At 44.4% G+C, this 14,814-nt stretch overlaps 1 protein-coding gene across 2 annotated transcripts in view; it reads right to left on the reverse strand.

Annotated features, from left to right (window-relative positions):
- CUL4A (cullin 4A) overlaps positions 1–14,814 on the reverse strand; it is a 57,067-nt gene that overhangs the window by 37,125 nt on the left and 5,128 nt on the right. The window contains exons 2-4 of one of the 2 annotated variants that reach the window (XM_046664522.1): positions 14,574–14,810; positions 13,354–13,469; positions 2,481–2,584 (exon numbers count right to left, since the gene is read on the reverse strand). In XM_046664522.1, coding sequence (XP_046520478.1) covers positions 2,481–2,584; positions 13,354–13,469; positions 14,574–14,742 — 389 coding nt within the window. In that variant the 5' untranslated portion in view covers positions 14,743–14,810. Of the gene's footprint in view, positions 1–2,480; positions 2,585–13,353; positions 13,470–14,573 lie in introns of both variants that reach the window. The other variant, XM_046664523.1, reaches the window with a different exon arrangement.

Below are 14,814 nucleotides of genomic sequence, written 5' to 3' on the forward strand. Positions count from 1 at the left end.
CGTTCTCACGTGCCCAGGCAGACCAGTGCTCTTCCTTTACGTCCTAGGAGCTTATCTAAACCTTTTAAACTCTGACCGCATGGTTTCATAAATGCTTATCTTTATGCTTCTGTCAATCCCATTTAATTCATGTTCATTTTTCCCAGGGCCTAGCACTACACCTGGCACAGAGCAGATACGCAATGTGTGCTGTCTCTGGTCTACTTTTAATCATCATTCTGCCAAAGTGACTTTCCCAAAACACAATCTAATTACATTGTGTTCTTGCTTTAAAAATCGGTGAGGACTCTCAGATGGTCACAGACTCAGGTCCAAACCCTTGACGGTGCACACGAGATTAGAATCCAAGCTGCAAGGTGGCGTTACAGCCCTCAATTCTCCCAACTCTCACAGGTTCTAGTCATGCCAGCCCGCTCCAGGTTTTCACGAACACCCCTTCCACACTCCGTGTTCTGATGCCTCCTTCAGGCTCCAGCTGGCTAGATCCTACTCATCCTTTAAGACAGAATTCAAGTGTCACTTCCTCTGGGAAGCTCTGCCCCAAACGCTTCATGTACTACAGTTCCTGTCCCCGACTCTAAGAGTTTACCATTTTTGAAGTCAAGATGCCTCACATCAATAAGGACACTTAATATGGCAGAGTGTCTTTTTCTCTTTCTTCTTTTATGAAAAAATGGTAATTTTTATAATCATGGTTTCATCATAGCATCAAGGAAATACAGTCATTCCCTAGCCTCTATCACAGCACTGTGACTTCTCGGAGAGCAGAAATCAGGCATGGCAATCATTTTTCTATTTTCTAGTACAGCAAACAGAAGGAAGTAATTGCTGAATGAGTGAATTAATGAACACATTCATGTAACCCACAGGGTAAGATTAACTGGCAGGAGGATAATTTGATCAGGTAATCCAAAATTAGTCTTTAAGTAAGCTAGGACAACAACTGGATTATGACAAAGTCATACCAGCTCACCCCTGCCGGTGCCTGTCTTGGGGAGAAAGCTTGGCAATCTGCTGATGACTTCCACCACGCCTGGGTATACGGCTACTTTTCAGATGCCAACATCCTGGGATTGAGTTCCTGGACCCATTAACCCAGACCCTGGGATTCCTGAGCTGTGGCACCAAGGTGCGTGGGGTGCCTCTGTGTGCCTTTAGAGGATGTCTCTCTCTGAGATGTAGTACATACTGGTCAGGTTCCAAAGTTCCAAAGGAGCGGTCACCATTATCCTGAATGACCTCACAGGCTTTAGGATAGAGCCTTGCCAGAAAGTTCTGTAGAGGTGTATTTACAGATGCCAATGCAACATAGCTGGAATTGACTTCACTCACCCTTTTTCGAGGAGCAGAGCGAATACTGTCCTAAACGGAGACCCCCCCCAACTCTGGATCCCCAGGCTTCACTGTCATGGATAATCCAGAACCTCGATACCAGGTGTCAGAGCTTCTGCTGCCCCAAGGGAGACCTGCACGAGCTCTGGATGCTTCCGTTTCTCAAGGTGAGGGTGACAGGGGAGAGAAAGTTCCTTCAGCTAGAAGAAAACTTAGAAACGAGCGGGCTCCAACTACCTAAGTTCACAAATGAAGAATCAGAGGCCTAGAAAAGTGCAGCCACAAGTAGACTGTCTGCAATTCTATAAATCACTTTCTAATTCCCACTCAGTGAGACGTGAGGGTGGCTACAGTAATGAGAGGGGGCTGGGGAACGGGACTGAGGCCAGATGGTCAAGGACTGCCTGCAGGATGCTAAGGATCTAAGCGTTTCCTTGGTAGATGTCTGGTCATAGATGGGGTGGTGGTAGAATTACAAGACGTCCCTGCCCCCATGTACATGCCTATAACTCCCTCCCCTCAGTTGTGAGTAGGGCTGTGAATACAATGGTTTATATCGCTACCTAAGACTCTGTCCTAGCAGACCAGAGAGGAGGATATGCCTGACGGCTCAGAAGAAGCCATAAACACATGTCAGAGAAGGGGCCTCTCGGGGCAGAGAGACCTCAGTCCCCGCACTGAGGGCTGGATTCTGCCAATACCTGGATGAGTCTGGGACACGACCCCAGGCGAGACCACAGACTTAACACAACTGCGAGCTGACCAAAGGGTGTTGGTTTATGTCGCAAAGTTTGTGGGAATTTGTTACACATCATAGAAAAAGTAATAAAGATGGTTTTTACAAGAATAAAGGATAGTGGACCCAAACTTCCAGACATTTTTCAGAACCCTTTCTAAATACTTCAACCAGACCTAATAAATGGACAGTTTCGCTTTAATCAGATCAAAGCAATTTAAATGGTAAAAATTCCACTTAAAAAATCTATTATATTGGGCTGTCAAACAAATTTAAGGTCTTTGTTCAATAAATAAAAGAAGTTTTATTTGTTTTAATATTAAGAAGACTCATTAGTTCTTCATCCTATTAATGTTCAGTTTCAAAAGATTAAGGTAATGAATAGAAACTTCATGAGCCAAAAAAAGGATATTCTCTAAACTGAAGAATCTGTGCTTGGACATGATCTTCACAGACCTGGCGTAGCTGCTTGTAGAGTGTTGGGGAAACTTTGTGAGAACAAAGATTTTCAACAGCCTAAAAACAAAATAAATAAATGAATTATTTACTATGAAACACTATTCTTTAAAGAAACCTACTTGTACATATGGAGACAATGATAACAGACAGGCATCCCCCCATAGCCATGTCATCTACAAATAAATGATTATGTTTCAGTTTGGGGCAATCACCGTTGGAACACTGAACCCCCAGTAAAAGTGTGGTAAAATGGTACGTAACACTAGTTAATATAGAACACAGACTCGATGGCACACCTGCGACAGCCCATGCCACCTGGGATCCCAGGTGGTGTGCCTGCACCATGTCTGAGCATCTCACAGTATTCTATTCTTTTCCTAGCGCAACAGTCTCTAAAACCTGGCTGCAATGCACAAGCTGGTCCCCAGGGCCCTGTTTCTGGATGTTCTGATGCATTCGTCGGAGGTGGGGGCCCCAGGAATATGTGTGTGACTTTACCCTGATGATTATGATGTGAAACTGGGGCAGGAAATGACCGCTCCAGATCCCCAGTGACTACCTTCCAAACAGGCGGGGGAACAACAGGAATCCCCGTTCCCTGCTGCCCATGAGCTGAAGGAAAAAACCCCAAATGCCCAGGCGACACAGGCCAGGTTGAATCGTTTCCTATTATTTCTCTGCAGCCTAGATATGTAATTAAGTTTGTCTTAAATTAATCAAGAAACACATTTTTGAGAAACATCTTCTTAAAATACTTTTATCCATATCAAGGAAATAATGTTTGTATACTCTTCCCAGTTCTAACAAAATTTCTTTTCAAATCTCACGTACAAAAGCAGCATCTCATTCAATCCAAATATGAAATACTATAAAGAGAAATGTAGTTTTTCTACTGACTAGTTTTAAACCATTAAAAAAAATACGGACATATACAGAATTGGAAACACTTTAGAATCTAAATTTAACTCAAATACTATATTCCCAAAGAAAAAAGGTAACTTAAATTTTTATAAAGATATTCATTGTAGCAATACTTATAAGTATAAATAGTCTCAATATTTAATATTAGGAGAACTGCTACATATTAACCTAAATTAAATAAATACAGTAATCACTACCATATAAAACACACCCATATTTACAAAGGTCAAAAGAGAACATGGAACAATGACAATAATTTAAAAATTATAACCTGTTTTCTGGCAAGTTTATTATCAGCATAATAAAAAAATACAACCATTCCCCTACATTTTGTCTTACAATAGAAATTAGGGATTCCCATCTACGTTTTGTTCTTATATCCTTCAATTCCTTTCTCAAACTCTTCAATTCCATCACTTTGTTGTCACATATTTATAATTTAGCCAAAGATCTACTATCCTTTTCTCTCTTAAAAAACCAGGATAACCTCATGACAAAGGCTTTTGCTCCAGTAGTTAATCATTATAAATTTCACAAACATAATTATCACAAAATAAGTTCTAAACAAAATACATGAAGAAAATGCATTTTCTTTGGTAAAAGTCCAGATCAGCTTAGTGGTACATGTCTTTCATAGAACAACCTCTTCTTAGCACCATTTTCTGAATGCTCTAATTCCTAAACACCCTCAAAACAACCTTTTCCCAGTTGTGACACAGTGTCACTGAGGAACTTTATAACCAAGTCTTTCTGGTATATGTCCTATTTGACATATATTTATTATTTTCATGAAGCACTATGAGACTTATTTTGCTTTTAAAACTGAGAATTTGGGGACTTCTTAAAACAACTAGCCAAACCCTGGGGTAAACTGGGGTTTGCTGTGGGTGCCTCATTTCTCTGTGCCTTTTGCTGAGTCACTGCTGGCATCTTCAAGTTACAGGCGCCTCGTGACCTCGGAGGACAGAGGTGGCCCCACTCTCACTGTGCCAGCAGGGACCTGGCAGACTGTTCTGCACTGTTACAAGGGTCAGCAGAACACAGGAGTCTCCCTCCCCAAAATAAGTTGTGGAGATCTAGTCATATTTTGAGATTTAGAAATGCCTTCTCGAGGGGTATAAAGCGCCTAATCTGACGGGTCCCGTGCTTCACCTTAGTCTGCTGTGGGTTTTCACAGTCAAAAGTCACTGCAGAGAAAAGGGACTTAACTAATCCAGTAATTGGAGATGGGAAAGCAGCAACACCTGGCTTCTACTTGTGTTAGGATAAAGATGTTTTCCTTGTATCAACTTAGCCAAAGGAAAACTGTCCTCATCTGAATTTTCCCCACATTATGGCTGCTCTCTAATCAGGTCTGCCAGGCCACCGCACCTGAGTCTTCAGATGGTTGTCTGAGGACAGACAGGATGGTGTTAAAAGCAAACAGACAAGCACGTCAACGTCCAATGCTTGTCTGCTCGTGGTGTCAAACTCTCACCCTCAGGTGCACTCATGCTGCTCAAACAAAATGCTCCCCCAGGCAGGGTGCACCAAACCAGGAAGAGCTACGCAGCATTCCCAAGGCCAGGGTACACCAGTTCTGGAAGATTCTCTCTTCACATAAAGACCTGGAAGGCTAAAGCTGAGATCAGAGAGACAAAGGAGTGAAACATATCCCCCTGTGAGAAATCAGAAAGGAAAACAGCAGGCAAGCACTGAGAGTTATTTATGCAGATGAAGGGGAAAACGGAAAAAAAACAAACAACTCCCCCCACCCCTGGGGGGAGCCATGCCCCTGTCACTATTATCACGAAGAGGCCCTGGACAGGGCATGAGGCTGGGCCCACGCTTGCCTCGGTTAGAGGCTGGCAGCGCTCTTACAGACCCGAGCAGCAGTCCAGGATGGAGGGTTCCCTCAGCGGGGACGGCCTCTCCACAAACAGTCAGCAGTGAGGACGGACCCCTCCCAGCGGCAGGCCTCTTTCCGAGGGCCCAGCCAACGACCCGGGGAGAAGGTGCCAGCAGGGCTCCACCCCGCCAGGCTCCTGCCCGTAAGAAATGAGTGAACTACGGTGCAGAGACTAAGCAGGACCCAAATCCGAGTGAGGGTAAATCACGAGAGGGACGCTTCCTGGGACGAGAGCTTTACAGAAAACCACAGGCAGCCTATGGCTGTATTCACCAACATGGACTGCACAACAGCTTCCCGGTTCCAAATGTTAAAAGTAAGTTACCTAATACAAATGACTAATTTCACTCAGTGATGAATATTGTTGAATTATGAAATACTTTCTATTAGGCCTAATTCATTTGAGTTTGAATGTGTTCCTCTTGGTTTCTGAATATCTTGTGTGTTGAATTCACTCAATTAATCTGTTACTTTCTCAAATTAGTGTCTACTACCTTCTGGGCTTTCTCACGTCTCTAACGGGTCCTAGGCGTCCTACTACTACATCAATACCTAACTCCACTCCTTTTTCCTCACCAAACGATCACCAGGGAGGAGGACTGCCGAGACGTCACTCCGAGACTTGAGACAAAAGCATGGCTTTTCTCAGAACCATAAGTCCTCTGTGAGGGGTTTGTTTTTGTGCATCAAAACTAGTCTGAGGGGCCTGCCCGGTGGCACAGCAGTTAAGTTCCCACGTTCCGCTTCGGCAGCCCGGGGTTCACTGGTTGGGATCCCAGGTGCGGACGTGGCACTGCTTGGCAAGCCATGCTGTGGGAGGCGTCCCACATAGAAAGTAAAGTAAGATGGGCACGGATATTAGCTCAGGGCCAGCCTTCCTCAGCAAAAAGAGGAGGATTGGTGGTGGATGTTAGCTCAGGACTAATCTTCCTCAAAAAAAAAAAAACTAGTCTGAAATCAACACTTAGCCTTTCTCTGAAACCCTTTGTGAAAATGTAGTCTCCAATTTTCTGTTGTCTCATTAAGTTGACAAGTAGGACAAAATCACGTAGACATAAGATACACAAGATACACTTTCTTCAGCGAGTAGTGATGACCCGTCTAAACTCAGGTCCTCAAAAACAGACAGAAAAGGGGGCTGGCCCCGTGGCACAGTGGTTGAGTTCGGCGAGCTCTGTTTTGGTGGCCCAGGTTCAAGGGTTCGGATCCCAGGCGTGGACCTCCACCACTCGCCAGTCATGCTGTGGCGGAGACCCACATGTAATGTGGAGGAAGACGGGCACAGATGTTAGCTCAGGGCTAATCTTCCTCAAGCAAATAAAGCGGAAGATTGGCAACAGATGTTAGCTCAGGGCTAATCCTCCTCAGCAAAAAAACAGACAGAAAAGATCAAGACATTCAAAATATTCTCCTCACATCAGACGAGGAAAATGACCACAGGTAGAGTGTGTCTTTAAGACTTCTTCATCACCATACTTTGAATCTCCCTTTTCACCAAACAAAAACAAAGTAATAAGGAGCCACAGGCAGCCGCAGCAGACAGGCTGCAGTGGGTGTCTCCTTCTACCTAGGCCTCCTAAAGGTTCTAGAGCAGTAGAGGACGCCTTCACAGGGAGAGAAGAGACCCTACTTTGGGGAGACATCAATATCAAAACATAAGAGGTTCTCCCTCAAATCATCCTGAAAACTTCCTCAAAACAAAACAAACTTTCAAACTTTGGTGAGAATTGTTACTTTCACATAAGATTCTTTGGCAAAGTATATACGACAAAAACTTAATTTTGAACTACCAGGTCAAATGCGCTGTCTGATTACATTATCAGAGATCAGGATAAAGTGAGCAGTCAACAACTTCAGTGATGTCACTTACTATTTCTACCCCATCTGCTTGCTGAGAACGGGACAGCTTGCTCCAGAGAGATGGACTCAGCCTGCCTGGCACCTCTCTGTGAGTGGCCACGAGCCTGCCCATGCACAGGCCCCTCCAGAAGCCGATCAAATGAACCCCACGTGGGCCCTCCGAGGTGTCCGCTGGAATGCATGATGCACTTTTGGGGGTAAGCATCCTAGCCCTCAGGGTCTCAAGACACGCACATGGACACCCGGGGCATCTGGAAACAGTTTATGGTAATATCTGTGGTGACCATTACATGACATATTGCTAGGCAAAAGGTACAGCAAAGTCATTCTACTAAGAAAAATGATGAGCAATTGATATAGACAGTCAAATCTCCAGGAAAGAGGAATAATAAGCCCTGGCTGTAAGATATAGCATTTTATTAAGTAAAAACCTATGAGAAATCTTTTCGGACACTATAACTCCTCAGTTGAGGGAAACAATAGAAAGAATAAACAAATGGGACTTCATCAGACTAAAGAGCTTCTTTAAGGCAAGGAAAAACAGGATTGAAACAAAAAAACAGCTCACTAATTGGGAAAGAATATTTACAAGCCACTTATCCGACAAACGGTTAATCTCCACAATATACAAAGAACTCACATGGCTTAATAACAAAAAAACAAACAACCCGATCAAAAAATGGGCAGAGGACATGAACAGACATTTCTCCAAAGAAGATATGAGGATGGCCAATAGACACATGAAAAGATGTTCATCATCGCTAATCATCAGGGAAATGCAAATCAAAACTACACTAAGATATCACCTTACACCCGTTAGATTGGCAAAAACATCCAAAACCAAGAGCGACAAATGTTGGAGAGGTTGTGGAGAAAAAGGAACCCTCATACACTGTTGGTGGGAATGCAAACTGGTACAGCCACTATGGAAAACAGGATGGAGATTTCTCAAAAAGTTAAAAATAGAAATACCCTATGACCCAGCCATCCCATTACTGGGTAGCTATCCTAAGAACCTGAAATCAGAAATCCCAAGAGTCCCTTGCATCCCTATGTTCATCCCAGCATTATTTACAATAGCCAAGACGTGGAACCAACCTACATGCCCAGAAACTGATGATTGGATAAAGAAGATATGGTATATATACACAATGGAATACTACTCAGCCATAAAAAAAGACAAAATTGGCCCATTAGCAGCAACGTGGATGGACCTCGAGGGTATTATGTTAAGCGAAATAAGCCAGTCAGAGAAAGACGAACTCTATATGACTCCACTCATAGGTGGAAGTTAACATATTGACAAGGAGATCTGATCGGTGGTTACCAGGGAAAAGGGGGGTGGGGGGAGGGCACAGAGGGGGAGGTGGTGTACCCACAACATGACTAACAAAAATGTACAACTGAAATCTCACAAGGTTGTAATCTATCATAACATTATTAAAAAAAAAATACCTTCAGAGAAAATTATTTACACTTGGATTAAACAACTCAAAAGTCAAAAAAAAAAAAGAAAAAAAAAAAACCTATGAGAGTTTAGACACTTGATGGGATTCCTGGTTCTGGTCAAGATTGAAGTAAAGGGACTAGACTAACCCTTCTGCCTGAAACAACCAAATAAACACAAAAATATATAAAATAAGAGTTTTCACCAGACTGCACAATGAGCTGTGAAAGACACTGATCTCCGGGAGGCGGGAAACAAATGAGCCCTGACTGCTCAGCTTCCCAAACCAGTTTCCAGGCTCTGGGGCCAGCGCCCTGAGCTGAGGCTCAAGTCTGCAGGATGAACGTCCAGGAAGAGAGACGCAGCCAGAGAGGGGCCAGGAGATGGGCCAGGAGACCTCAAGGGCCCTCAAGTATTCAGCAGAGCTCTGACCAGCACCTATGTGTGAGGAGACTACCAGGGCCAGGGAAAGAGCCACCCAAAACGTTTAGAGGCAACAGTGTCTGGTGCTCACACGGGGCCGGGAATAGCACCTTCCCACCAGTCAGACTGCAAAACCACAGGACGGGGGGCAGAGATTCAGGAAGGTTCTGCCTCAGCAGTGGGCGCAATCTGCCCTGGACAAAACACTCCTCTAGTCTTGCCTAACAAATCATAAAAGCAAGATTCTAAAGATCAAACTGTTTCCAAATAATTTAACTATGTCCAGAACAAAGCTCAAGAATATTTATAGGAATACAAAAATATCTACCATACAAGTCAAAATTCACAATGTCTGACATCCAAAGTTATCAGACACGCAAAGTAGAAAAACACAACCCTCAATGGAGCTGACAGAGATGACAGACCTGGCAGACAAGGAGAGGGAAAGGGCTATTACGACTGTACTCCACATGTTTACAAAGCTAAGGAGAGACAAGGAAGACACTAAAAAGATTCAAACTGAACACCCAGAGAAGAAAACAATGCGTGACGTCAACATACACCAAATGGTAGGAACGGCAGATTAGACACTGCAGATCAGTGAACTTGAAGAAACGGATAATCTGAATAGTTCTACATCTACTAAAGAAATCTGTAGTTTAAAATCTTCCCACAAAGAAAGCCAAGGTGGCTTCACCAGGGAATCCTCTCAAACATTTAAGAAAGAAATAACACCAACTCTATACCAACTCTTCTAGAAAATGAAAAGGAGGCCATATTTCCAAATCATTCTACGAGGCCAGCATTACTCTGATACCAAAACCAGACAAAGACATTAAAAGAAAAAAAACACAACACACCAATATCTTTTGTCATCATCGATGTAAAAATTAACAAAACGTTAGCAAATTGAATCCAACAATATGTAAAAAAACATGATATATTACAACCAAGAGGATTTATCCCAGCAATATAAGACTGGCTCAATATTTGAAAAATCAATCAATATAATTTAAAAACTAAAAAACAAAAATCAAATGATCACCTCGACAGCCACAGAAGAAACTGTCAAAATTCAACATGTATTTCTGACAAAAAACTCTCAGCAAACTAGGAGTAGAGGAACTTCCTCAACCCTGATAATGGGTATTTTTGAAAAACCCACAGCTAACATAATACTCACTGATGAAAGACTGAAAGCTTTTCCCCTTAAGATCAGGAACAAAACAAGGATGCTTGCCTTTACCACTTCTGTTAGCCACTGTTCTGCAGGTTCTAAACAGTGCAGTGGGGCAAGAGAAGGAAATAAAAGGCACGCAGATTAGAGAGGAAGAAGCAAAAACATCTCTGCCCACAGGCGACGTGACTGCCTATGTAGAAAATCCAACGGGATCTACAAAAAGCTACTAGAAGTAAGCGAGGTTAGCCAGACAGCAGTATACAAAAGCAATGTATAAAAATTATTTGTATTTCTATACACCAGCAAGAATCAGAAATTAAAATCTATACTACCATTTATACTACCATCAAGAAACATGAAGTGTTTAGGGATAAATTTCACTAAAGATGTATAAGACCTGTACACTGGAACTAAACAACACTGCCGAGAGAAATGAGGGAAGACCTAAATGAAGGGAGAGCAGTCCCTTGTCATCAACCAGTAGACTCAGTGCTGTCAAGACGTCAATTCTCCCCACACTGATCTATGATTGGACATAACTCCAATCAAAATCCTAGTAGGCTTTTTTGTAGAAATTGGCAGATTCTAAAATTCATATGCAAATACAAAGGACCTAGAAGACCCAAAACATCTTTGAAACAGGATTAAGTTAGAGGGGCAACACTCCCTGATTTTGAGACTTCTTACACCCACACCCATATGGACAATGACTTCTGACAAAAGAGCAAAGGTAATTCACTGGGGGAAAGGACCGTCTCCTCAACAAACGGCAACATCTGGAGCAACTGGACACCTACAGGAAAAAGACTGAATTTGGATCTGTACCTCACAACATATGCAAAAATTCACTCCAAAGAGATGATAGACCTAAATCCAGAACCTAAGATCCTAAAATGTCTGTAAGGAAATACAAGGGAAAATCTTTACAACCTGACATTAGGCAAAGATTTTTCAGATTGATACTAAAAGCACAACCCATAAAAGACCAAAGTGACACACAGACTTCATTAAAATTTAAAACTTCTGCTCTCTGAAAGACAGAGTTAAGAGAATCAAAAGATGAGCTGTGAACTGGGAGAAAAATATTGGCAAGGCCACTATCCGGTACAGGACTTGTACTCAGAATACATAATAAACTCAAATACTCCACAGTAAGAAAATAACCCCATAAAAAATGAGAAAAGATTTGAACACACACTTCGTTAAAGAAGGTATATGGAATGGCAATGGACACATGAAAAGATGCTTACTATCATTAGGGAAATGCAAATTAAAACCACAACATTCCACTAGATACCCACTAGAATAGCTAAAGTTAAAAAGACTGACAACATCAAACATTGGCAAGGACATGAAACAACTAGAACTCTCATCACTGCCAGCAGAGACCCAAAACGGTGTAGCCATTTCTAAAAAGTTAGGAAACATCTGAAATATACACTTTCCTTATGACCCTAGAACCCACTTCTAGATATTGATCCATGAGGAATGAGACTATATATCCACACAAAGACATTTGTTAATGTTCACAGCAGCTTTATTCATAATAACCAAAAACTGGAAACCCAAATGTGCGTTAACTGGTGAAAGGATAACCGATTTGGTACGCATGCTGCCCATACCAGCAACAAAGAAACACACTATCACACAGGGCACACGAGTCTCACCAGCACTCTCCAAAGTGGAAGAAGCCAGACTGAAAAGATTGCAAAATGCCTGGTTCCACGTAGATGAGATTCTAGGAGTGGTGAAGTAGACCAACAGACAGCAAATCAGTGATTGACTGCCAAGGGCTGGGGTCGTGGGGAAGACTGAATGCACAGGGGCCTCAGGGGACTTCCAGGTGATGGAAACATCCTCTATGTTTTTTGTTTTAAACAACGGTTTTAATATTGCTTTTTTTTTAAAAGAATGGTATTTAACGATCTTTTTTTTTTTCTTCTTCTTCTTCTCCCTGAAACCCCCGAGTACACAGCTGTATATTCTAGTTGTGAGTGCCTCCGGTTGTGGCATGTGGGACGCCGCCTCAGCATGGCCTGACGAGTGGTGCCTTGTCGGCGCCCAGGATCCGAACAGGCGAAACCCTGGCCCGGTGAAGCCGAGCGCTCCAACTTAACCACTCGGCCACGGGGCCGGCCCCTCTATATCTTGATTATGGTGGCCGTTACACAACTGGATACATTTGTTAAAACTGACTGAAATCCATATTATAGGTAAGTTATACCTCAATAAAGTTGATTAAAAAATAGTAAACACACAAACTTAAGACAAAGAAGGGATGTATGTCCATTAAACTGCCAATAGAAGTCTTCTTTGGGTGGTGGGAGTATAGGTGATTTTAATGTTCTTCTTTGTGCTTTTTTGTAGTTTCCAAAATTTTTATAATGTAATCACTTATGCAAACAGAAAAAAAATTTAAGTCTCTTAACAGAAATTATGATATCATATTGTTACCTAAAAATGTAGATAATATTAATGAATGCTATTCATTAAAAACAAGATATTAGAAAAACCAGTCTGCTGGTAAATGGAATAACCAAACAGTAAAATATACTTGTGAGCATTTTTTTTCATGTTAGAAATGGAGCTTCATTATTTTAAGTTAAATGCAGCAAAATCTGTGTTTTAATTGCAATAATTAATCACACACAAAGAAGGGGGAAAATCTCTTTAACAAGTGAAACCATAATAAGAGTTTCATATATAACCTAATGGAATTGTAATAATAATTTGCTGCATATTTGGTAAATGTTAAGAGTCATGTAGCCTGAAAATAAAATAAAAATCCCACAACCACCAAAAACACTCATTGACTCTGGGGACATGCTGTCATAGGACCCCTACTGTTCTTGTCGGAGGCAGATACTTGGATTTCTATTTTTCTTCATTATTGACTCTGAAACAATACAGGACCACACAATCAGCGTGTGTATCACATTTCACTGGAGTTGGATAATTGTGTTATTTGGACAACGAGGAAAAACCACCAGGTGAGACACAGGATGCTGGCCTTGCCATGTCTTGACATTCTCCCTGCCAAAGAAAGTCTGCATTTATACTGCAACCAGCATTCTAGCGCTCCACTTCCCCCACACGCCGCGGCTCACCTGGTACAGCTCCTCCAGGTTGTATCTGATGGAGGTACTACTTTGTATGGCTTTCACGGCCTCATGAAGCTTCTGCCAGGTGTCCTGAGTGTAGTTATCAGGCAATTTCGGTCTGTCTGTAAATCCAGATAGAGTCAGTGGGGAAAGGCATCCGCGCTAACAGTCAGACATCTTTTAAAAGACATTCTGCTTAAGGGGGCGGGTCTCCCTGGCCGAGGGGGGGTCAAAGTTCCTCGCTCGGCTTCCGCGGGCCCTCGTCCGATCCCAGGGGCGGACCTACTCCACTCTGAGCCATGCTGTGGAGGCATCCATCCCCCATCCGATAGAGGAAGACTGCCTAGATGTTAGCTCAGGGACGATCTTCCTCAGCAAATCAGGGGGGATAAAGCACTTAAAAGACATAGGCAAGGAACACAGAAATTAGGTTTTCCCAATACAAAGCACTGTATTTATAGATTCCTTGGGTCACAGACTGTACAACCATAACACCTTCGTTTTCTTAAGTACATTTAGTATTGAGACCTAAGATGAATATACAGAGCCAATATACACACCTTAAAGGTTTCTTTTCCTTAATAAGCTGACTTTACAAGCATATGCACACGGCAGTCAAGGCGCCGGGGGACGTGCAGGCACGCGCGAGGGGGCTCCCGGCGACGGCGGGGGACAGGGGGCAGGGGTGGACGGAGGCCGGCCGACTAATGCCGCGGGGGGGCCCGGGAGGGCGGGAGGGGGACAGGGACGGGGACGCGAGCGGACCGACCCCCACCACCCCACCCCGGGAGGACAGGAGGAGAGGGCAGGAGGACAGGGAGGAGAGATGGGGAGGAGGACCGGGAGGGGGACGGGGAGAAGGGATGGGGAGGGCCGGGAGGGAGTACGGAGAGGAGAGATGGGGAGGAGGGCCCGGAGGGGGACGGGGAGAAGGGATGGGGAGTAGGGTTGGGAGGGGGTACGGAGAAGAGGGATGGGGAGGGGGACAGGGCAGGAGGACAGGAGGGGAGGAGAGCTAGGAGGAGGGATGGGGAGGGGGACAGGGGCGGAAGACAGGAGGAGAGGAAGGCGGGAAGGAGACAGGGCCGGGGACGCGCGAACGGCCGCCCGCGGACCCCCCGGGCGGACAGGAAGGGAGGAGGGGAGGGGAGGAGGGCGGGAGGGCACAGGGCCGGGGAGCGCGAACGGTATCCCCGCCGCGCGGCCCAGCGCCGGCCCGCACCCACCTCGGAAGTTCTTGATGACCAGCTTCCTGGAGCCGCCCGGCTTGGCGGCCGCGGCCGCGGAGGCGGAGGCGGAGGCGGCGGCCGCGGCCAGCGCCGCGGGCTTGGTGAGGCCGTTGGTGTGCCCGACCAGCGCCGAGAAGCTGCCCTTCCGCGGGGGCTCGTCGGCCATGGCGCAGCGAGGGGCCCCGCCCGGCCGCCCGCGCTGCCCCGCCGCTCCCGCCGCGGCACGCCCAACCGCCGC

The sequence above is a fragment of the Equus quagga genome, chromosome 6 (genome assembly GCF_021613505.1).
Source record: "Equus quagga isolate Etosha38 chromosome 6, UCLA_HA_Equagga_1.0, whole genome shotgun sequence".
NCBI lineage: Eukaryota > Metazoa > Chordata > Mammalia > Perissodactyla > Equidae > Equus > Equus quagga.